The sequence below is a fragment of the Pyrgilauda ruficollis genome, unplaced genomic scaffold (assembly GCF_017590135.1).
Source record: "Pyrgilauda ruficollis isolate IOZ18807 unplaced genomic scaffold, ASM1759013v1 scaffold187, whole genome shotgun sequence".
Taxonomy (NCBI): domain Eukaryota; kingdom Metazoa; phylum Chordata; class Aves; order Passeriformes; family Passeridae; genus Pyrgilauda; species Pyrgilauda ruficollis.
Genome location: NW_024517762.1, coordinates 219558 through 243208, shown reverse-complemented (window position 1 = coordinate 243208; position 23651 = coordinate 219558). Strand labels below are relative to the sequence as shown.

General features: G+C 61.3%; 2 protein-coding genes and 1 long non-coding RNA gene across 3 annotated transcripts; 2 read left to right on the top strand and 1 right to left on the bottom strand.

The window, feature by feature from the left end:
* DTX4 (deltex E3 ubiquitin ligase 4) lies at positions 1-8093 on the top strand. Its single transcript, XM_041465182.1, is given in 10 exon segments — positions 1-313; positions 2644-3073; positions 3075-3236; positions 4025-4086; positions 4227-4388; positions 4497-4558; positions 4820-4972; positions 5646-5807; positions 6084-6173; positions 6431-8093. Coding segments are annotated over 10 exon segments (1728 nt in total). The 5' UTR covers positions 1-102; the 3' UTR covers positions 6665-8093.
* A 589-nt stretch (positions 8094-8682) lies between these two features.
* Positions 8683-11055, bottom strand: MPEG1 (macrophage expressed 1). The gene has a single exon (XM_041465181.1). The coding sequence runs from the start codon at positions 10850-10852 to the stop codon at positions 8696-8698; it is 2157 nt and encodes a 718-aa protein (XP_041321115.1). The 5' UTR covers positions 10853-11055; the 3' UTR covers positions 8683-8695.
* Positions 11056-14124: 3069 nt separating this feature from the next.
* On the top strand, positions 14125-17984 carry LOC121352352. Its single transcript, XR_005954918.1, has 4 exons — positions 14125-15037; positions 16466-16681; positions 16819-16906; positions 17309-17984. It is a non-coding gene; the product is annotated as an uncharacterized LOC121352352 (long non-coding RNA).
* The last annotated feature ends 5667 nt before the right edge of the window (positions 17985-23651 follow it).

The window sequence follows — 23651 nt, the reverse complement described above, 5'->3', positions numbered from 1 at the left end:
GCGGGGGCGGGCAGAGCCCTGCGCCGCGCCGAGCATGCGAGAGCCGCCGGGGCGGGCGGCAGCGGCGCAGCCAGCCGGGGCCGCGGCCGGGGCGGCGGAGCCATGCTGCTGGCCTCGGCCGTGGTGGTGTGGGAATGGCTGAACGAGCACGGGCGCTGGCGGCCCTACAGCCCGGCCGTCAGCCACCACATCGAGGCGGTGGCCCGCGCCGGGCCGCGGGCGGGCGGCAGCGTGGTGCTGGGCCAGGCCGACAGCCGCCTGGCGCCCTACATCATCGACCTGCAGTCCATGCACCAGTTCCGCCAGGACACCGGTGAGTCGGCCCCGCGGCCCGGCCGTGCTCGGCGCTCCCGCCCGCGGCGGCACGGCACGGCCGGGCGGGCGGGAGGGAGGGGGGTCCCGGTGTCCCCCGCTCCGCGGCCGTGCGGGGCTGCGCCGAGCGGCCCCGCCGTGCCCGATCCCGCACCGCCCGGCCGCGATGCCAGCTCGCTGTCCTCCACCTGATGCCCAGGTCCTCGCCCTGCCCTCGCTGCCCAGTCCTGCCCACGCACCCCTGCCCCCCCGGGGTCGTGCTGCCCGCCCGCCTCGCTGCTGCAGCGCCCCGGGCCCTGTTGCACCCACCCATCCCATCCTTCTCCCTTCAGGAGAGGTGGTCTCTCGCACACCCTTCCCAGGGCCGTGCCCCGCTCTCTATGCTAGATCGGAGCCGCCATCGACGTAGAGCTGAATGGTACTTGGGTGACAGATCCTGCCCGGGGGGATGGCAGCCCCAGGGCAGGGACACAGGTGGAGGGATGCTCAGGGAGGGCACGGGCAGGTGGGTGGGTCCCCGGCGTGATGGGGCTGTCTGTCCCCCACCTCCTGGGGTTGTCTGGGATGTGGGGCACAGGCACCCTTGGCAGGGCATTAGAATGGGGGGTTGTGACCCCCAACACCCCCGTGATGGCCAGTGTGCTTTGTCCCTGGGGTGCAGCAGTGCCAGACACCCTCCTTTGTCCCTCTTTCCCTAGCAGCCTTGGGGGCTGGCGGCGACCCTCCCCTGCCCGTGGGTGTGGGGACAAGGGACCTCTTGCGAGCAGGGTGGCTGGGGGCCAGCTTCTGAGGGCTATTGTTGCCCAGGGTGGAGGACTGAAAGGGAGATTGTTCTGTCTCTCCCTGGGTTGCTGGGGATGTTGGTATTTTGGGTCATTAAACAGCTCTGATTTGGGGGGGTCGCGACCCTGGCAGGCCCTGAATAGCTATTGTTCCCTTTCTTCCCCTGTTGAATGGGAGGCCGGCTGGCGGCGAGGGGCTGGGGGAACACACAACATTCCCACACTGCTGCCTGGGGACCGCCAGATGCCGCATGCCGCCGCCAGATTAGGATAAATCACTGCCCCGCTCCCCTCGGCTTTTCTGCCCCGGGTGCCCCTTGGCAGGACAGGGCGGGTGGCTTGGCTGGGGTGTAGCTGCACCCCATGCCCCTTTAGCAGGATGCTGGTAAACACCTTTCCCTTCTTATCCCACTCGTGTCCCTGCGGGACCTGCGGTGGCGGCTGTTCTCCGCGGAGAGGTGGGGGTGAGAAGGGACTGAAATTCTTGGAGGCTTTGCAGGACACGTGGTGAAAAGCCGAAGCAGCAGACTTGTTATTGCTTCTGTTTGAGTGCTTTCTTGTTCCTCACGCTGGGCTGAGCCATGGGGATCTGGAGAAGGACCTGGAGGCAGTGGTGCTTGTCCCACCTGTTACCAGACACCTCTGGGCATTAGTGACACGCTCAGGATGGGACCCCAGTACCGTGCACACCCAGCCCTGCCCTGCTGTGAGACATCCCAAAGAGGAAGCCTTTCTCCTCATTTCCTCATTATAGAAGTTCCCAAAATTTGTGTCCATTCTTCGAATGCATCCTAGTTGATTGGGAGTGGTGGGAAAGGAAACGCCTAGCCAAAATAAGGATGCAAGGCACAAAGCCTTGGTGCTTTGCGCTCTCATCCCACTCTTCATGTTTGCTGATGGGGCAGCGGGAGCTGGGCACAGTTCCCTGCTCAAACTCCTTAGCTTGGCCTCACAGGGATTTTCCCTGTGAGGAAAATCAGTTGTCACAGTTGGGGTTTTCATCGGGGCCGGTTTGGCAGCTGCAGATGGTGGGGCTGGCACAAGCCTCACTCCCTTACGTGCGTGAGGACCTGTGTGTGTCACTGCCTGGGGCTCGGAGCTGCCCCTCTAATCTCTTACTCACCTGTTCCAGCCCAGAGCTGGGAGGGAGACAGGCACTGCAGGGCTGGGGTGCCCTAATGCCTGGTTTCATCAGGCTCCCGCGGGAGGTCCCTGGGAGCAGGCTGGAGCAGCCAAGCTTGTGGTTCTGTGTTTCCCCATCAGGGCTGAGTTGGCTCCATGCTTGGCCTGTGGGCCAGTGGGAGTGAAATGTGCCCTTCCCTTCAGCCCACTTGCACTGGGGATGCACCCCCAGGCTGTGGGGCTCCCTGCCCTCTGGGGAAACTGAGGCACACCGGTCCCCTGGCAGGGTGGGGACAGCAGCAGAGCCGGAAAGCCGTGCTGTCCCCGCGTGGAATGGCACCGGCAGGGCAGGTCGGGGTGGTTTTGCTGCCTGCCCACGGGTGGGTGCTGGCGCCAGGGTCTGACAGCATCTGTCGCCCTCCCTCAGGCACCATCCGGCCCGTCCGGCGCAGCTACTACGACCCGTCCTCGGCGCCAGGCAAGGGAGTCGTCTGGGAGTGGGAGAATGACAGCGGGACGTGGACGCCCTACGACATGGACGTGGGCATCACCATCCAGCGCGCCTACGAGAAGCAGCACCCCTGGGTGGACCTGAGCGCCATCGGCTTCTGCTACGTCATCGACTTCGCCACCATGGGCCAGATCAACCGGCAGACCCAGCGCAAGCGCCGCGTCCGCCGCCGCCTCGACATGGTGTACCCGCTGGTGTCGGGCACCCTGCCCAAGTCGCAGTCGTGGCCGGCCAGCCCCGGGGCGGCGGCGGCCCCGCCGGTGCCCGCCTGCACGTGTCCCCAGTGCCTGCTGGTCATGAGCGTCAAAGCGGCCGCCGCCGGCCCCGGCACCTCCACGCTGCAGCCCCGCAAAGCCGCCCAGCACGCCCGCCCTGAGCTCGGCCGGCGCCTCCGGCAGCCCCCCCGGCGTGGGCAGCGGCAAAGGCTCCCGGGCCAGCCTGGGCACCCTGAACCGCAGCCACCTGCAGCGCCTGGCCATCGCCCAGTCCCGCGTGCTCATCGCCTCCGGGTGAGTCCCGCACCCGGAGAAAGGGACTGCACAGACTCGCTCCAGGGCACTGCAGGGGTCTGTCTGAGCCTGGTGGGAGACCCTCGGTGGTCCCCAGCCTCCTGTGGAGGGTAGTGGGTTCTGCTGGGCCCCTCGCCTTCCCCACAGGTGCCTGGAGACCGGAGCAGGGATGGGGTGGCTCCTGCATCTCAATGAAGAGGCTGAGGCTGCTCTTTCTCTTGGAGTCAGGGGTTGGGTGGGGGACTGCGAAAGGCGCAAAGAAAAGCCATTCAGGCCCCATGAGAAGGGGTGCCTCCAGACCCCCACCCTCCAAAGCCATTTTTTTGTGATGGGGTGGACACTTAATGGGCCTGTTTCTCCCCTTTGTCTGGCTCTGCCGTCAGCCTTCTGTCACAGCCTGGCCCCTTTCCTCTCTCTCTCCATCCTCCCCCTTCCCTCCGTTCCTGACCTGCCGGGAAACTTTCCCATGGAAGAGAGCCCCAAGGGGAGGGGGAAAAGAGCTGTGGTAGTGACGTGGCTATAGGAGAAAAGAGGAAAAGAAACAACAGACTGGCCCAGGGAGCTGTGACAAAAAGGGGCCATGAATGGAGATGCAGTCAGGGTTTCTAAAGCGCCAGAGAAAAGGCGGTGGTGGGGCAGGGAGGGGCAGGTTGCCCCGTCGGGGGGATTCTCTTTTTCCATCCAGGGCCTGTGCAGTTGCTCAGGCAACTGTTGTGTGGCCCCTGGGCCCTGTGGGGACGTGGGTGCCTCCTGCCTGCCCTGATGTGGTCTGTGCTGGCTTCCCTCAGGGTCCCCACTGTCCCTGTGAAGAACCTCACTGGCTCCAGCCCCGTCAACCCAGCACTGGCAGGTGAGGATGGGGCCACAGCGGGTGCTGGTTCCCCCAGGGTGGGGGCACAAACAGCCCCAGTGGGGCAGGTTTTGGGGAGCATCTGGCTTTCAGGGTGTTGCTGGTTTTCCTCAGTGCCCATTTGTTCCCTCCTTGTGCAGGGATCACGGGGATCCTCATGAGTGCAGCCGGGCTGCCTGTGTGCCTGACCCGGCCCCCCAAGCTGGTGCTGCACCCCCCGCCCGTCAGCAAGAGTGAGATCCAGTCCATCCCTGGCATCTCCCACTCCTGCCGCAAGACCACCAAGAAACAGGCCAAGAAGGGTAAGAGAGACTGTCCCTCCTGCCCTTCCTGGATCCCCTGTGCTGCCATCCCTTCTGCTGCCCCTGGCACTGGGTTTCTCCCATCCTTTGACCCTCACTCTCCCGCAGGTAAAACCCCAGAGGAGGTGCTGAAGAAATACCTGCAGAAGGTGCGGCATCCGCCGGATGAGGTGCGAGCAGCAGGGCTGTGCCGGGGTGTCCTGGGGGGCTTTGCCCTGGGATGAGGGGCTGGGGACACGCGTGATGCCACGTGCAGGGATGTCCCCCTGCCCTGTATGGCTCTGCCGTGTCCCCAGAGAGGGGCTGTGTGCTGCGTGCACGGCCCCTGCAGGGTGACAGCCCAGCCTGGGGCTGGGTGCGGGTCCCTGGGTGAGAGCAGGGCAGCCCATCAGCGCCCATCCCTCTGATCCCTGTCCTCCCCTCTGGCACAGGACTGCACCATCTGCATGGAGCGGCTCTCTGCCCCCTCTGGCTACAAGGGGCCCCAGCCAGCCGTCAAGCCTGACCTCGTGGGGAAGCTGGTCAAGTGCAGCCACGTCTTCCACCTGCACTGCCTGGTGGCCATGTACAACAACGGTAACAAGGTGAGAGCCTGCGGCCCCGGGGACCCCCTGCTCAGCCACCTCTGTGGAGCTCCATGAGCTCTCCATGGGACAGAGCCCCAGCCTGGCTGCCCCGGAGGACTCTGAGCTCCCACCCTGACTCAAGAGTTTAATTTTGATCAGCAGCAAGCACTTGAGGACTGCTAAATCAGAACTCAGGGTTGTGTGGGTGTGTTTCCCCCCCACTATGCCCAGATTTTTGTGCTTGTTTTTCTTGCCAGGGTGGACTTTGATCCCTGCATGTTTGAGCAGAGCTACCTGGAATTTGGTGCCAGGCAGTGCTTCTCCAGCCACGGGAGGGTTTTTGCAAATACCCCTCGTGCTTGACATTCCCTGGAAAATGCATTGTTTGGAGATTTTCAATATTTATTGTATTTCCCTCTTTGAAAAAACAAACCAAACCAAACCACCCAATTCAGAGCTAGAGAAAGCAATGAGGACAGGAAAACTGGTGGGGAAGAGAAATGCAGACCTCAGGTTTTTGGTTGAAGTTGGGTAGTGAATTCTCCGGGCCCTATCCCAGGTTCCTGAGAGATTTTGAAATTATGTTTTTCCCGATTAAAACAACGTTCAGTGCTGCTCAGGTGCTCAGTGTCTCATGTGGCTCGGTGCTGGAGATACTGGTTTCATCGTGTCCCCCTTTTTCCACTCTCAGGATGGAAGTCTGCAGTGTCCCACCTGCAAAACCATCTATGGGGTGAAGACAGGGACGCAGCCTCCCGGGAAGATGGAATATCACATCATCCCCCACGCGCTGCCCGGCCACGCCGACTGCAAAACCATCCGCATCATCTACAACATCCCCCCGGGGGTGCAGGTGGGTCTGGGGAGGCCATCTGGGGGGGCTGGCAGCCCTTGTCACAGCTGTGTCACCCCCAGGTCCCGCTGCAGCTCATGCCTCAGCTCAGGAGCTGCTTGTCCATAAGGATGTTGTGGGAGGTCTGGGGTGTATCTGCATGAAAGTGCTGTCCCTGTCTGCTTGGTGCCAGGGAGATGGTGGCCATTAGTGCCCACCAAGGCTTGGGGAGTTGCCCTGTGCCCAGAGATTGCTTTTGAGCTCCAGAAGGGTTTTCTTTTCCCCTCTACATCGCAGGGACCAGAGCATCCAAACCCTGGGAAGAGCTTCACGGCCCGTGGCTTCCCCCGGCACTGCTACCTGCCAGACAGCGAGAAGGGCAGGAAGGTGAGCTGGCCGAGGCGTGCCGGGGTGGGAAAAGCAAACATGGCTTAGACAGGGGAATGTGGGTGGAGGTTTTGCCCACAGCCCATCCAGCAGGCTCTGCAGGAGCCCTGTGACCTTCCCCTGCAGGCTCAGCAGCCCGGTCCCTCTGTTCTTGCTGGGGCAGGAGGCTGTGCTGGGATGTTCCAGGAGGCCTTGCCTGTGGGCTGCCCACGTTGCTGTGCTTGCTTTGCTGCCTGCCCCATTCCTGGTCTCCACAGGTACTGAAGTTGCTGCTGGTGGCCTGGGACCGGCGCCTGATCTTCGCCATCGGGACCTCCAGCACCACGGGCGAGTCGGACACGGTGATCTGGAACGAGATCCACCACAAGACAGAGTTCGGCTCCAACCTCACTGGCCACGGCTACCCCGACATCAACTACCTGGACAATGTCCTGGCTGAGCTGGCAGCCCAGGGCATCACCGAGGAGAGCCTGGCACAGGAGAAGGACTGAGACCGTGGCGAGGAGGCAAGGAAAGGGTTGCCTGTGCCGGCACCCACCAGGATAAAGCTGCTGGAGATACCTGCCTGGGGGCTTTCCAGGGCACACCTGGAGCCCCCTGCTGCCAGTGGCAGCCATGCAGTGCCCCAGGCTGGCTGGGAATGTGGGAGAAGGTCCTTTCGGCCGTCCCCTTCACTCCTGCAGGGCGGGAACATCCTCACACACAGCTGTGGGGCTTCAGGCTGGCTTGGCCACCCCTCTGGATGGTGTTCTGTCCTATCTGTCACTGTGCTGAGGGCTTGGGGGGTGCCAGGCTCCCCTCTCTCCTCATCTGTGCCAGTCCCAGCCTGACCCAACACCCCTGTCACCCACCTGGGGCTGGGACCTGGCTTGGGGTGGGAGCTGGGGCCACACGAGTCCCCCTTGCTCTGCCTCGTCCCTCTGACGTTTGTTTGTTCGTTCGTTCTGTCCGGTCCCTCCCCACTGGTCTCCTGTGTCTGTGCAGGTTGGGGGGCCTGGGCTGCCCCAGCTCCCCCCAGCCCTGCCCCCTGCTCCTCTTGGCTGTGTCTGAGCTGTGCCCTGCAGGGTCCCCTGTCTGGGCTGCCCCTGCCTCTGCATGCCAGGGAGGGGCTGGTGGGTGGTAGGAGGTGTGTGTGGGGGGACAGTGACATCCCCCCCCGCAGTGGGTTCCTTGAACTGTTCGTATGGGGGCGTCCCCACGTTGGAATTTCTATATACCTCGTGTTTTGGGGTTTTGTCGTATATATGTACATATAGGGGGGCGTCTGGGGAGGCTGTCTGGGAGAACGTGGTGCTGCAGCTGAGCTGGGGCTGGGCACAGTGGTGCTTGGGGTTGGGACGGGGGCTGTGGGGCCCCCCACCCCGACAGGGCTCTGCCCCGTGGGAGGGCTGTCACTTGTGGGTCCCCATGGGGCCAGGTGCAGGTGGGGTAAGAAGTGTCCCCATTCCTGCCCCAGAGAAGCCTTGGGGAGTTCTGCAGGGGAAAGTGGTTGGTGAGGGGTTGGTACAGGCTGGGCCAGGAGGGTGGTGTGGGTAGGAGAGTGTGGGTGTTGGGGTGGGGGAAGTGTGTTCCAAGGCTCTGGGGGTCCCTGTCAGCCCCCTGGGGTGACTGGGCCTTGGAGAGCCCAGGTGGAAGGTGTCCCTGCCCAGGGCAGGGGTTAGGAATGAGAGAGTCTGTGGGGTCTCTTCCATCCCAAACCAGGGGTTCATGGGGCCTCTCGGAGCCCCCTGTGCCGGGTGCTGGGGGTTCCCTGGCCCTCTGTGCTGGTGGGAGGGGGGTCCATCCTGCTGTGCATCGTTCTGTTGTCGTTGCTGTTTTTCCTCCCCGTGGCCTGGTGGGTCCGTCCCCCCGCGGCCACCCCGTGGAGGGGCTGGGGGTCAATAAAGCGGATGGCAGGGGACTCTGGCGGTCCCAGCACGGCCTGGCCTCTCCGTTGTCTTCTGTCAGTCATCTGTGTGGCCAGGCGAGCCAGGGGCCCTGTGGGCAGGGCCAGGCACCCCGAGTCCCCCTGATGTCCCTTTGCAGCGATCTGTGCCCAGCCGCCCTCAGCGTGGGTTGTTATCTTCTACCTCAAGGGAGAAACCCGCTTTCCCCAGGCACACGCCCCTGTTTGGGTGGCTCTCAGCGGTGTGATTTCTCCTCCACTGCACGCCCTGGGTTTTCCCCAGTGCAGACAAAGCCTGTCTGGAGCTATGCAAAACCCTCTGGGCGAGAGCGGGGAGGGTCCCCCACCTCCGCGGTGCCAGCCCGATGGCTCTTACTGTGAGTAAGTCTTTCCACAACGTGACTTTTTTTTTTTCCTTTTTTTAATGCTCTGTTGACTACACGATGAGTTGCTGGCTGAAATAAAACTGCTCCGTGCCTCTCTGCATGCGTGTGTATATCTATCCCGATAGATATACATGGAGATAGGGGTTGCAGCTTGCAGCATGCAGGATTTGGGAGATAGCCCTCCCCGGGGCCCCTCCGCTCCCTCCTTTTCCCGTGGGTTTGGGGATTTGGGGCACAAGGGGAGGGGGCACTCATGGCACCGTCCCCTCCAGCTCCTGCTGGTACCCCTCGCCCACGCTCAGCACCGTGCTGTGCTCGGGGCTGGCGGGGGCCGGGCTGTCCCCTGTGCCCAGCTTACGGTACCCCCTGGCCCTGTAGCGCCGGTGGCCGTACCAGGCTGTCCCCAGGCCGGTGGCCAGCCCGGCCAGCACGGCCACGGTGACCCCAGCCACCTCTCCCCCTGACAGCCCCCGGCCCCCGACCATTTCGGCCACGTGCCGCACCTCCTCCGGCCGTGCCAGCCGCCACACGTGGCTCTGGCCGTCCCTCACCCAGGTGCTGTCCCTGTCCCGCACCAGCAGCGTGTCCACGGCCGGCAGGTTGGCGGGGGGCCGGGTGAAGGGGGGCAGGCGGGCGGGCGGCAGCGAGCCCCCGGTGAGGAGCCCGGCCTGGACGCAGAACTGCACCTGGCAGCTGTCGCTGATGAGTGCCAGGTGCTGGCTGAAGCCCGGGGGACAGCCCTTGGCGTGGGGGTCCTCGGCCGTGCCCCGGTGCTGCCCAGCCAGGGGGTTCCCTGCCTGGCAGCTGAAGAAGCCCCCAAAGGGCACCGCGTACTCGGCCCCCGCCTCGTAATCCTGGCTCACGCACACTCTGAGCTCGCCGAAGAGCTTCAGTGGGAAGTAGCCCGAGGGACAGGACTGGGCTCCGGTGATGGGGTTGGCGCCGTGGGTGCTGAACAGCCCCCCAAAGAGGTATCCCGAGTTGGGTGCCACCGGCCCGCTCGCGGCACACCAGTAGGCGCTGAACTGCACCCGGGAGAGCCAGAAGACGTCCTGGCACTTGCGGTGGCAGAAGATGCCCAGGGTGCACTTGTTGTGGCACTCCAGGTGGCTGTGACCCTCCTCCCGCTCCTGCACACCCAGCAGCACCGGGGTGTAGGCGGCGGGGCAGGAGAAGGCCCCGGTGAGGGGGTTCCTCTGCTCCAGCGCCCGGCACAGCGCGTCGGTGTCGGGACCGCCCAGGCCCGCGCACTCCTGGAAGACTCCCCCGAAGGTGAAGTTGGCCATGGTGCCCTCGCAGGAGCCGTCGTCAGTGTTGGCGTGGAAGTTGAAGTTGGGTGAGGAGGCGTCGGTGCAGCCCAGGGCGGTGTTGAAGGTGTAGTAGCGGCGGATGGCGAGCTCCACCCGCTGGGCCACCCTGCGCACCGTGGGCACCGGCAGCTCCGGCAGCGCGCTCGGCTTGATGAAGTAGTACAGGGGCAGCCCCGAGCGGTCCAGGGCCACCAGCTGGTTTTGAATCTTCTCCTGCCACGTCTTCAGGGTGATGCCTGGGTAAAAGGGGGTCCCACCGATGCTCTCCACCCTGGAGCTGGTGCGGTTGTCCAGGTACTGCTTGGTGAAGCCCGAGCTGACGTCCAGGGACTCCTTGGTTCCCACACTGACGATGCTGTGGAAGGCCACGCCGGCCGAGGCGGTGACAGTGTACCGTGTGGCCCAGCTGTCCTTCAGGAAGGTAGCTTTGATCTGGTCCTCCTGCACCAAGGTGGCTCCTGCATCCACGGAGGTGATGGCGTGGGTGCCGTAGTTGAGCACCAGCACCTCGGCCAGGAAATCGGCCATCTGGGTCTGGTTGTTCTCCAGGTGGCTGGCGATGGTCAGCAGCTGCTTCTTGAAGGCCTTGTCCAGGGCCGCCTCGGGGTCGATCTTGGCAGTGTAAACCAGGTTCCTGACCTGCACCCGGGTGGTGACAGCCTTGTCCCTCACCTGGTGCGTCTTGGTGCGGTGGAAGTCGCTGGAGAATTTGCCGTTGATGGAGGAGAAGAGGGACAGCTCCAGGTTGATGGAGGCAGAGGTGATGCTCTGGTAATCCTTCCAGGACTCGATGATCTCGGAGTTGATGTCCAGGTTGCTCTGCTTACGGGGGATGGTGAAGACCTCGTCTGGGATGAGGTAAGATCCATCTTCTGTGGTCTTGCACTGTGAGTAGCCCAGGTTGATGACTCTGCCCATATCCAAATTCCTGAGGTTATCCCAGCCCCCCCCCGGCAGAACTTCCAGACGTGAGAGCTTCAAGGTCTTGCTGCACACCCCAAATCCTGAAGAGGACGAGAGTTCCTGGGGCTGCTCAGCCCCTGTCAGCCAGGCCAGCAGTGCCCAGGTGAGCGGGGCCCCCCAGAGCCCCCAGCCCATGGCCGAGCCGGTGCTGGGCCCTCACCAGTGGGAGTGCCGGGACCGGAGCTGGGAAGATGAGCTGGCTGAGGGAATTGACAAAAGGGAAAGGAGAAGTGAGAGCTGAGGCATGTGAGAAACGACAGAGTGGAAACCGAGAGCAGGGGGTGGGGAGCAGGAAGGTGTCTGTCCCTCCCTCTGCCCCACTGGCGACTCCGCAGCCTCCTCCGCCCCACTCCCGTCCTTCCCCAGGGTCTGCAGTGTCACCAGCCGGGGACAGCACCTCCTGCTCGGGAATGCTGAGCCGCAGGTGCTGGGGGCACTGATCCAGCTCTGCCCAGCTGGGCTTCGCATTCAGCAGCACAGGGCAGGTACTGCAACTTTTGGGGAACAAACAGTTAAGGAAGTTTTTGCTGTGAAACGGTGACTCTTTCCATATAGACAGATTCACTTCCCCTGGTTTTGCTCCTGAGTTCCTCTTTGCAGGACACTTCTCCCTGGGAGGAGGCTGAAGTGACGGCTGTGACGGAGGCATAGGGCCCATAGGTGCCTGTGTTTTTTGGGCAGGACAATGCCAGGAGCGGGGGGTGAAGGGATAACAGGAACACCATCGCGGATGTTTGTTGGGGAAGATGAAACAGGAAAGCTTTATAAATATGATTGCCTGGCAAAAGATTTTGAGAATATGGAAACTATAAGCAAGATTGAAATGAAAGCAAGCTTTGAGATACCTTAGTTACTGAACAACTGGAGAACAATGGCATGGCCGGCTGAAGGTAATCCCCTTTTGATGAAACAATCCCCTCTGCTTGCAGACAGGCCCAAGGGTCAGAGCAGACCCTACTAGCTGGGCAGAAGGGGTCCAAAGAGCAGTTTTTAGGGTTTAAAATGTAACACAGTATGGTAATGTAATGATTCTTACAGGCTGTATGTAAATGCTATAGTATTTGTACCTTGTATCAGATTGGTTAGCAAGAATTAGAATATTCAACACAGAAGAAGATTTATTGTATTGCAATGGGAACCATTCATTTATTCTCTCTTTACCACGCTCTTGCATTCATTCTTTTTACTCTTCCTCTCTCTCTCCTTCTCTCTCTCTCTGGGGCTGCTCAGAGCTGCGGCTGGCAGCTCCCAGCAGGGCATTGCACCCACACCCTCTGGAATAAACCCCAAATCCCAAGGCCTGCCTGCAGAGAGCTCTTGTCTCTGTCTGTCCCGGCCGTCCTGACCCCCAGCCGCTCCCACAGATGTTCTTGCTGGCTCCAGCCCCTGGAGTAGCTGGAAAACCCCTGAGCAGGGATTCTCATCTGCACCAGGATGTGCAGGCTGTGTGGTCACCTCCCCTAAAACCTACCCACCCTGCCATGGAGGCAGTGGAATGTTGCAGTTTTCCCCCTGCAACACTTTGAGGTGGTGCTCTGAGTTAACCTATTCCTGCCTTGCTTCCAAGGGTGAGATTCCCATCAGTCCCAAGGTGAGATTCCCATGGCATCTCTCCTGGGCAGTGCAGCTGGCCAGAGGTCCCTGCTAGCAATGTGACAGCAAAAACCCCACAGCTGAGGGTAATCAGAGATTTTGGGGATGGAGAGTTTAATGGCACCAGCTGGCAGCTGTGCCTGTTCAATTGATGCAAAAGGAAATCCAAGATTTCTCCAGAGGGACTGTTTTTCCTGGCTTTGTGTAAACAGAGACACCTTTTTACCACCAAGTGAGTGAGGTTTGGGGCTGTGTTTCCAGTTTGCTCTGTAAACTTCCAGGCGTTCTTTCAGCTCCCCTGGCCGGGCCAGATGTGCAGCAGCAGTGCAAGGGCCGGAGCTGCCGGGTGGCTCTGGGAGCACAGACTCCATCACGGCCCAGCCGTGTCCAGGAGGGCCTAGGGAAGGGATCAGACATCTCCTGGAACTGGGGAGTCCTCTGCCTGGAGTGGAGGGGGAACGTGGTGGGGCCTCAGGGGAAAGATGAGACACCATCCTTGGGGACAATTCCCGTGCCGTGGGGCAGCTGCCTGCCTGTGGGACAGGAGCTGGGGGGACTCCAACACTTTGGGGGGCTGCCCGGGCCTCGATTTTCGCCCCCTTTTTGGGGATATGTCCATGTGCTTCTTATGGAAGCACTGAGCTGCTGGCCAGGGCACTTGGACGTGTTTTGTGCTTTCTCTGGGGTGAGGAAAATGAGAAGTGTGTGAGTCTGTGAGGTGATGGTGTCATTTGGAGCACCCCAATGTCTGTGGTGGGGGAGCTGGTCAGTGGGCAATGAGGAGGAAACAGTTGGAATCCCCCAAAAAAGGGAGGTTATAGCCCCAAAATGCCTGAAAATTGATTTATGTTGAAACCACTAGAAAGTGTAAAGAGTCTCATTTATGTATATATAAACCCGTTATTTATTTCAAGATAAATATGCTGTGTTACAGACGGAATTTCAGATTGTAAGGAATTCTGAATATGGATCCACAGGGTTTGAAAATAAAAATACAAGGTTTTAGGTATATAAATGAAACAATAAAGGGCTTGAAATAGTTAGACAAGATTATCTGTATGAAGGACCTAGAAACAGCTCTGTGTACGCGGAGTTCTTTCTCCCTCCCCCCGCTGGAACACCCGAAATCCGGGATCTGGGATTCACTGAAATTGGGATTTATTGGCACCCCTAAAACCGCTGCGCATGCGCGGTGACCGGGGCCCTCAGTGCTGCCGCCTTGCGGACACCCCCGGTACTGCAGCTCCGAGCGCTCCGGGCGCTTCCCGCGGCTCCGCCGGACCGGGACAGGGAGCGGGACATGGAGCTGGACCGGGACTGGAGCTGGACCGGAATCGAGACTGGACCGGGACCGGGACCGGAGCTGGACCGGGACAGGGACAACGACGGGGACTGGCCGTGCGAGGTGGCACCGGAGCCGCCTCAGCCGTGGGGGGTCTGGGGCGTCGCTCCGGGACTGGTTTCTGTAGGGCGCAAAATGAACATTTTGGAGTAAAATGTGAGTTAATGTGCGGGGGAGAGAATGAGTGTTCTGAGGTGACAGGTAGTGAAGGTGGGGAAAGTCGCAGGCGGAATAAAATGGATTGTAAAATCCATGTGTGAAATCGGAGCGGTTCCAGCAGCTTTCCTTGCCAGTGCTCCCCAGGTGCTTTCATTGTTGTCTGGCTTTCCGGAGGGAGCACAGTTTGGGATGACACAGCTTCGGACGGTCCTGAGTTTTCCTTAGCTGTGCAGAGGTGTCAGGATCTGGAGGCACTCCTGTTTCCCTGGAGGAATTCCCTGGGGATTTGGCTCGGATCCTGTGCCAGTCACTGCTCAGACTCCCGGGGTCTCTTTCTGTACCCGCCCAGCTGGGTCAGACCAATGGGCCCTCCAAGTGGAGGATTTATCTCTTATCCCCCTCCTAGTGGATTTATCTCTTGCTCCCATTGAAATTGAAGTCCTGTTTCAAAAATGCAATTGATTTCTCAAGAAAAACGTGCCACAAAGCCATTTTTTTTGTCCTTTGTTTCTCAAATTTCCATTCCTGTTTATTTCTTTTGCTGCAACAATAATGAATGTCACATAAATAACAATGGGAAAGGGGAATAAATGGAATGTGACTGAAAATGCTTAGTTTTGATATTTGGGCAGGAGCTGGTCAGTGTTCAAAATGTTCAGGCCACAGCAATATGAGCACAGCTACAGGAAAATCCAGGAACTGCTGAGTTCAGTCCAGGGACACCTTCCACTATTCCAGGGTGCCCCAAGCCCCATCCAGCCTGGCCTTGGACACTTCCAGGGATGGAGCAGCCACGGTTTCTCTGGGTTTGTGGGCACAGGAGGAAAGTTCCAGCAGGAGCTGAGGATTCCCTTTGCTCTGTCCAGCCCCAGCAGGGCTGTGGGAGCAGAGGATGTGGGAGCAGGAGCTTTGCCCACTGCCTCGGGGGAGTCTGTGCTGTCCCAGCCCCCAGAGCAAACGTTTGTGGTTTAACATCCCGTTCCAAGGAGATGCCCGGCCGGGAACGGGAATGGGCCGCGGAGCAGGGACGGTGCCGGGCAGAGGGGTGACATCCAGAGGGTGCCACCAGTCCGTCCCTGCTGCCCGGGCTGGGGATGAGCAGGCTGGTGACTGTCCCTGTGCTTGCTCTGCAGGATGAGGAAGGCAGCCCTGCCGAGGAGGAAGATGAGGAGGTGTGGGAGGATGGAGAGAGCGGCCACCAAAGGCTGGGGACGGCTCAAGTCCAGGTAGGAGATGCTGCCTTCCAAGGAACTGTCACTCCCAGCTGGAGCACCTGTGCTCACCTGGACCAATGGCACAGGCAGGAGAGGCTTGTCCTGAGCCAGGGTTTCATTGGAGGGCTCTCAACTCCTTGGGGGTTGCTTAAAGGTAGGACTGAACTTGGTTCTGCACTTCCCATCTATTTCCCGTATGAGCCAAAGTGTCAGGTCTGGGCTGTGCAGGAATTGAGCTCCTGTGGGTTTTTTTCTTCATGCTTAGTCAACCTTGAGCTTCTGGGTAGTTTTTTTTCTGTCTGATTTGTCACAGACTGATCTAAATTATAACTAAAATCCCAGGCAACTCTTCCCTGAAATCAAGTTAAAAGGACATTCCCCTACATAGACACATTTTTGCAGCACTTTATTAGGAGTAGGATTTGAGCTGCCTTAGACTTGGAAACAAGTCCCTGTTTTAGAAGCTTTAGCAAATTACTGAAGTTCTCCTGAGATCCAGCCTGTCAGTAGCAGCTTCCCATCCATCCTGGGGAACTGGGCAGGGACCCCACTGAGGACCCTCTGGAGTGGGCACAGCTTTTTTCTGGGGGGAGATGCCCCAGCAGCACTTGGCAGTGAATGTTGGGGATGAATCCATAGGAACAGATAAATCCACAATCACTGCCAGGCCCTTTGCAGCACTGAATTCCCAGCTGAGGGGAGAGGAGCCTCTGAAATTGGCCCTTCCAGCACAGCAGCTGCTTTGTGCCAGTGCCTGGAACCTGGGATTGATCCTGATTGTCCAGCTCTGGAGTCCCTGAATGCTGGATTACGGAAAACAGCCAAGACAGTGGATCAGCCCCTGTGAAGGAATGTGACCCCTGGGGCAGAAATCCCTGCACAACTTCTGTGTCCCCCCATGGCTCATCAGAACAGTTCATGGGCATGGGCTCCTTTTTTCCTCCTTCTCCAGGCTCTGGATGAAGTCCTTCCTTTCCCAAGAGAGGGGAAAGCCCGTAGGATGTGAACCAGAGGTGGTGCTTTAGGAAAGCCCCTCCAGCCTGGGAAGGTGCTTTTGGCTCCGGACACATTCCCAGAGCCCAGGAGCAGCAGGAGCTGTGCTGTGCCCAGCAGGTGAGGCAGAGCTGCCTTTCCTTCCTTCCCTGCTGCACTTTGGCTTTTTGAGGGATCTCTGGGGCTCTGAGGGAGAAGTTCTTTGTCACTCCAGGGCAGAATTAGCCCTGCTCCCACTAAAAGCAGGAGGGGTCATTTTATCCTTGTTTTTGGATACAGGTTTTGTGTTTTCTCCCTGTTGCTGACACCGTGTGGTGAAGCAGCAGCTCCCAACCTTGTCAGTGCTGCTCCAAGTTTTGTTCATAGCTGGTAAACAAGAAACAGTGATTTGCTGCCCTGTGGTAATTGGATTAAGGACAAGGCCTCCCTCTTTGTTTAATATTCCAGAGAAAAGCTGCCAAGGAATAAAGCAAGAGCTTTCCCCAGTGAAAACCTGCCCAGTCCCATGCTGGGTTTCCACACAGACAAGGTTCAATCCCTGCTGGAATCCCAGTCACAGCCTCCAGATCAATGTGCAGTTTAAGGTCTCACAGCCTGACCAGGACAATCTCTTGCCTCTGGACATGGAAAATCAATTTTTCGTTGTTACAGCACCAGCTCCAGGTAATTATGAAGTGGTGTAATGGTTTTTAAGTTGTGCACATGGAGGAAATTCACTGGAGCAGCCAACACTGCTCCACCTTCATGGACAGCCCTCTGGGTTTGGGATCTTGATTTGTGGGTGTGAAATCTCCTCACAGGATCCTCTGAGGCTGAAACAAAGACAAGGAACCTTCTGAGATGGAAAGATCCAGAGCAACTTGTTGTGGGAAAAGAAAATGAAAGATGGTAAGTGCTAAAACCTTTGTTCTTCCCTTCTCCTGAGCTCTGTACTTGGGAATGGGTCAGCTCTGGAAATTTCCTGGAGACACTGGAGAATGATCCCTGGTCTGCTGAAAAGTGGGAAAATCCCACTGGCAATTGCAGCTCCTGAGAGGGGGCAAAAAGAGCAGGACCTCAGTCTGTGAGTGTGTGAGAAATAAGGGAGGGACAAATGTCTGGATCATCCTGTGCCTCAGGGCATCAGGAAAAGCCCTTGACCCAAAACCTGAAGTGCTGTTCCACAGGGAGCACTGGGAATTGGGCTCATCCCAGCTTCCCTTCCAGAGCTGGAGGAACACCCCACAGTGCTGCTTGAGACATTCCTCACTGGAATTTGGGCCGACTGGGCACTTTGCTGTTTTCCTGTAGGATGTGACATGAATTGGCTCCAGCAGGGCCCAAGATCACTCTGGGGTCTGTGGCAGGGACAGCTCCCAGAGCCAGACAGGGAAGGGGACCTTCACCCACACTCCCAAAAAGCTGAGAAGGAAAAACACCTGCCTGCAGCTGGCTGCAGCTCCTGGATTTCTGGGGTTTCTGGCACACTCAGGGACATGGGGTAATGCCAAAATCATTCAAACCTTGGGAATAATGGAATTAATACCACCCCTTGAGCTCCTGCCCATCAGCCACTGGCTGCAGATGGCTTGGAAGTGATGGAGGCATTCAGGGAATGCTGATTGTTTTTCCCTTGCTTTGGCAGTCTGGTCAGCAAAAATGCTAATTGAGCTCTTCCAGCAGGGAAGCATTTAAGCAAGAGGTGCTGAAAGGAATTGGAGTTTCTGATTTTGAGTCTCCGACTTCAAATCCCGCTGGATTGTCACCAGTCCAACTTGCATGGACTGGTCACCGTGGCCAGGAGTGTCCAGTCCTGCTGGAATGCACTGGAGCAGGATGTCATTTTCATTTAGTGCTGGTAAAGACCCTCTGGGTGACCCCCAGGGACTGGAAGGACCAGACTGGGCTCCCAGGGCACTAATTCCAGGGGTTCTGTTTTTGGGAATAGCACAGGAGCCGTTCCCTTGCCCAGAGGAGCAGCCAGTGCTTCCCTGTCTGGGACAAGGGAGGTGGAAAACCAGCTGGGTCAGTGCGAGAGCTTGCAGGGAGAGGTGTATCCATGGGGATGGGAGTTCCCATCTCGCTGCAAGCACGGACAGCTGATGCCGAACCAGGACAAGGCGATGCACCCGGGGCGAGCGGCCCCACACGGGGCGGGCCGGGCCTGCTCAGGTGCGCGGGGCGGGACCGGGGGATTTAAATCCCGGGAACCGCCCCGGACTCCTGGGCTCCTTCAGCGCTCGGGGCCGGCCGGGCCGGGCTCCTCCGGAGGGGCCCAGGTGAGACACGGGGCCCTCGGGGTCCCATCCTGTACCTCCCTCTACCCCTCCTTCCTCCTGCCCTTATTCCCTTTTCCTGCTCCCCCTTCTCCCTCCTCTCCTCATTCCCCCCATCCCCCTTCTCCCTCATTCCCCGCAGCCGCGGGGCTCGGGGCGCCGGAGAATAAAGCCCAGAGGGCCGGAGCCCGGCGCCCCCGCTGTCCCTGGAACCCCACACGGGGCCGGGCCCGCTCGGCGGGTCCCCCCATTCCGGTCCAATACACCGCCCGACACCGCCGGGGCTCCGGCTGTCCCGACATCACACTGGGGGTCCCCGGGGAGGGGAGGGGCAACTCCTGCTAGTCCGAGCTCAGAAATAAAACCCGGGTTTTTTTCTGGGACCAAACTCAGGAGCGGCGATGGCGGTGCCGGACCGGGGGCGGCGGCGCCGGGCTCGGAGGTGAGCGGGGAACCGAGACAGCCCCGAGCGGGGAACGGGGGATGGGTGTCCCGGCACGGGGATCGCTGTCCCGGTGCAGTGATGGGTGTCCCGGCACGGGGATCGCTGTCCCGGTGCAGTGATGGGTGTCCCGGCACGGGGATCGCTGTCCCGGTGCAGTGATGGGTGTCCCGGCACGGGGATCGCTGTCCCGGTGCAGTGATGGGTGTCCCGGCACGGGGATCGCTGTCCCGGTGCAGTGATGGGTGTCCCGGCACGGGGATCGCTGTCCCGGTGCAGTGATGGGTGTCCCGGCACAGGGATCGCTGTCCCCTGGCCGGTTCCCTCCGGGCCGGTCCCCCCTACCCTTCCTATCCCCCCGCACACCCCAACCCTACCCCTGTACCCTTCTCCTCCTTCCTCCGCGCTTCCTTTCCCCCCCCACCCCGGCTCCCACCTGCCTCCTCACCCTGCTCCTCTTCGCCCCAGTTCCTCCCCACCTGCCCCGAATCTTCACCCTCCTTCCTTCACCCTTCTTTCCCCCTCTACCTTCCCCTATTCCTCCTCTTTCCTCTTCACCTTGATCCCCCCCACCTGTCCTCCATCCTCGTCCTCCATCCTCCGCCCATCCTGCCCCTGCTCCCCTACACACTCCGACCCCCCCACCTGCCCTCCACGCTTGACCCACCCCGACCACCCCCTCTGTCCCCCTATTCCCGTCCTCTGTCCCCCTATTCCCGTCCTCTGTCCCCCTATTCCCGTCCTCTGTCCCCCTCTCTCTCCTTCATTCCCCGCAGCCGCGGGGCTCGGGGCGCCGGAGAATAAAGCCCAGAGGGCCGGAGCCCGGCGCCCCCGCTGTCCCTGGAACCCCACACGGGGCCGGGCCCGCTCGGCGGGTCCCCCCATTCCGGTCCAATACACCGCCCGACACCGCCGGGGCGGGCCCGGCTCAGGTGCGCGGGGCAGACTCGGCTCAGGTGCGCGGGGCAGACTCGGCTCAGGTGCGCGGGGCCGTAGCGCGGCTGCGCGGGGCGGGGCCGAAGCCATTTAATGCCCGGAAATCGCCTCCGGCGCCATTTGCTCACTCCGAGCTCGGTGCGGACGGCAGCTCCGTGTCCGCGCTCCTCAGGAGGGGCGCGGCGGCTTCGGCCTCCCCTCCTGTCCCCCCTCTACCCCTCCTTCCTCCTCCCCGTGCCCCTGCCTCCCCTTCCCCCTATTCCCTCTCTCCCTCAAAACCTCCCCAAACCCCCCTCACTCCTTCCTCTCCTGTCCCTACCCCGTTAATTCCTTCTATTCCCCCTGTCTCCCTCCTCTGTCCGCGTTTCTTCTCCTCCCTTTCTGGCCTTTCCCTTCTCCTCCCGCTTTCCTCCGCACCCCGATATTCCCGCTCCCTACCCCTGCTCATGTCCTCCCTCTCTCCTGTCTCCCCGTCCTCCCCTCTCCTTCATTCCCCGCAGCCGCGGGGCTCGGGGCGCCGGAGAATAAAGCCCAGAGGGCCGGAGCCCGGCGCCCCCGCTGTCCCTGGAACCCCACACGGGGCCGGGCCCGCTCGGCGGGTCCCCCCATTCCGGTCCAATACACCGCCCGACACCGCCGGGGCTCCGGCTGTCCCGACATCACACTGGGGGTCCCCGGGGAGGGGAGGGGCAACTCCTGCTAGTCCGAGCTCAGAAATAAAACCCGGGTTTTTTTCTGGGACCAAACTCAGGAGCGGCGATGGCGGTGCCGGACCGGGGGCGGCGGCGCCGGGCTCGGAGGTGAGCGGGGAACCGAGACAGCCCCGAGCGGGGAACGGGGGATGGGTGTCCCGGCACGGGGATCGCTGTCCCGGTGCAGTGATGGGTGTCCCGGCACGGGGATCGCTGTCCCGGTGCAGTGATGGGTGTCCCGGCACGGGGATCGCTGTCCCGGTGCAGTGATGGGTGTCCCGGCACGGGGATCGCTGTCCCGGTGCAGTGATGGGTGTCCCGGCACGGGGATCGCTGTCCCGGTGCAGTGATGGGTGTCCCGGCACGGGGATCGCTGTCCCGGTGCAGTGATGGGTGTCCCGGCACAGGGATCGCTGTCCCGGTGCAGTGATGGGTGTCCCGGCACGGGGATCGCTGTCCCGGTGCAGTGATGGGTGTCCCGGCACGGGGATCAAATATGGAGCCCGGACCGGCGCAGCCTCCCCCTCCGAGCGCCGAGGGACAAATGGCTCCTGAGGCGATTCCCGGCGCTTAAATACCCTTGGCCCCGCCCCGCGCAGCCGCTCTGGGGCCGCGCACCTGAGCCGGCCCCGCCCCTCACACCTGAGCCGGCCCCGCCCCTCACACCTGAGCCGGCCCCGCCCCTCACACCTGAGCCGGCCCCGCCCCGCCCCGCCCGCGCCCGTAAATCCCGGCGGATCCGCGCCCGCTCCGCTTTCTGCGGTGGATGCTCGTCCCGGGATGCGGCGGGGCCGTCGCTCGGAGCGCTGTGCGGAGCCCCGGACCGGGGGCTGCTCCCGGCGCCGCGCGGAGCTCGAGGCGCTGAGGTGGGGCCGGGAACGGGACCCGGGCCTGGGGATTCGGGTCCGGGTCCTGCCGGCGTCTGCTGGGGATCCCGGGCTGAGCCGCTTCTCCCTCGCCGGGCGGGCTGCGGGTCACGGCGCTGCAGAACCGAGGCGGGATTGGGGCTGGGACGGGGATCGGGATCACCGTGAGCGGGAAGAGCCGCTCCAGGACGGGCGCGGACCGAGCCCGGCGCTGCCGCTCCCGCTTGGACCGCGGGGCTGCGGTCCCGCTGCGGCTCCGGGCAGGTCCCGCTGCGGCCTCGGGGAGCCGGGGCTGTGCTGATGCCGGGCCCGGCAGGAGCGCGGCGCTTTCCCGGAGCAGGCGCTGGATCGCGGCTGGAAGCGGGCGGGGCGCGGGGCCCCCCGAGGCCGCTGGTCCCGCTGGGTCGGACCGGCCTGGCAACCCCGCGGGGATGGGGAGCTCGCTCTGCCCCGGCACCCCTGAGCAGAGCAGGGCCCGCCTCCCGTCCTGTGCCCGCCGCATCCCTGGGAAATGAGCGGAGCTGCAGAGCCGCGGGCAGGAGGATGATCTGCTCCAGGATAGGCGCTGTCCTGCTCCAGCTGCGCATTCAGCACCTGCCTGGTGAGACCTGGTGCTTTCCTTCCTCTTCCCCCGAGATCTGTGCAACTCAGAGTCTCCAATGGCAAAATCTCCATTTGTGAAATTCTAGTTGAAACGTTTATTCTGTGTTTCCAGATCACAGGATATCGTGAGATAGAAGGGATGGAGGCGAGCTCTAAGTAAATGGCCCACCCAGTGACTGAACCCACAGCCTTTGGTGTTCTCAGCACTCTGCTCAAAACAACTGAGCTGATCTCTGTGTCCTCCAGAATTCCAGGCTGGGCCGCGCCCCGCGGAACGAGCGGGGCCGCATCGCCGCGGGCCGGAGGAGCCGCTCCGGGCCGGGCGCTGGGGCCGAGCCCGGCGCTGCCGCTCCTGCTCCGGCTGTGCCCGGTGCGGGATGGGGCCCAGCGGGGCTCGGTTCTGCTCGGGCCGCTCATCCGACACCTGCCAGGTGAGACCTGGTGCTCTCCCGCCTTTCCCCCACTTTCCCTATGGGTTGCACTATCCAATGCAAAAAAACCCTCTGGGTTTAAAAAGCCAGTGAAAAGGGTTTAGTCTTTATTTCCAGGTCATTACGTATCCCGAGTGGGAAGGGACACACAAGGAGCACCAAGTTGAACCCTTATGTGAAGGGCTGAGCTGGGGATTGAATCCACAACCGGGGCATTTTCGGCACCCTGCTCCAACCAAGCCAGTCTCAGGTCATGGCAATGCCCTGCCTGGGATGGGAATGCCAAGTGCCAGCAAGGCAATTCCTATGCCAATGCAGCTCCTTCTTTTCTGCCAATGCTGCTTTACACACCAGCCCCTGGAATGTCCACAGGGCAGAGCTCCATGGCCAGCACCTGACCGTGGAACAACACAGGTGAACAGCTGTGTGACAGCACAAAACTCTTCCAATAACCCTGATTTCCTGCCCTTTCCAGCACTTCCCTGATGGCCGTAAGGGTGCTTGTGCCGTGTCCCTTTCCAGGGAGAAAGGAGCAAGACGAGTCCTGAGGGTTCCCTTGGTCCAAGCCCCGAGTTCTTCTGGAGAGCGCCAGGGCTGGTCCCGCCGGCAGAGGGGCGTTTCCCGCAGGTGAGTGCTCACAGCCCAAAATCACGGTGGGGGCTGAGCCCGGGGCTGCTGCTCAGGCCCAGAGCTGCACGGAGCCCTCGGGGACTCCTGCTGGCTGCCAGGAGTGTTCCCGTGCTCCCTCCGTGTGTCCCAGCCGGCCGGGAGCCCCAGGGAGGGCCCAGCCCCTCAGTCCTGGGTGTCTGCAGGGGAGGAGCTGTGCCTCAGTGTCCTGCCCGCGGCAGGCAGCGTGCCCAGCACAGCCCGGGACGGGCGCTGGGATGGACACGGATCCAGGGCTGCCCGCGGCTCCTCGGCCAGGGGCTGCTCTGAACAGGCCCCGGAGATGCTGCAGCCCGGACAGAGCCCGCTGACATCCCAAAAACAGCCCAAGGAACAGCTGGCATTGCCTGGGAGTGCCGGCACGTGAGGTTTGCAGAGGAGTTCCGACAGCAATTCCCGGTGCCGCCTCCTGGAGCTGCCACACGCCCACCAGGTGTGTCCCAGGCACCCCCAGTCCCTTCCCTGCCAGCCTGGGGACATCCTCCATCGGCAGCCTTAAAGCCAAGGAATTTCCCTCACAGAAATTCCATCCCAAGCAGTGCCCTCGGAGATGCCTTAAAATGAAAGGTTGGCGTTAGGTGAAGTTTTGTTTGGATGAAGTTTGGAGTTTTTCAGGGAGCCAGCTGGAACTGCAGAACTGATGGGAAGCTTCCAGAGGTGGGTCCCACTGCAGGTGCCCTGAGGGCAGGGATGTGCATCCCTTTCCCAAGGGAAAAGAGCTCCCAGAGGCGCTCCCGAGGCT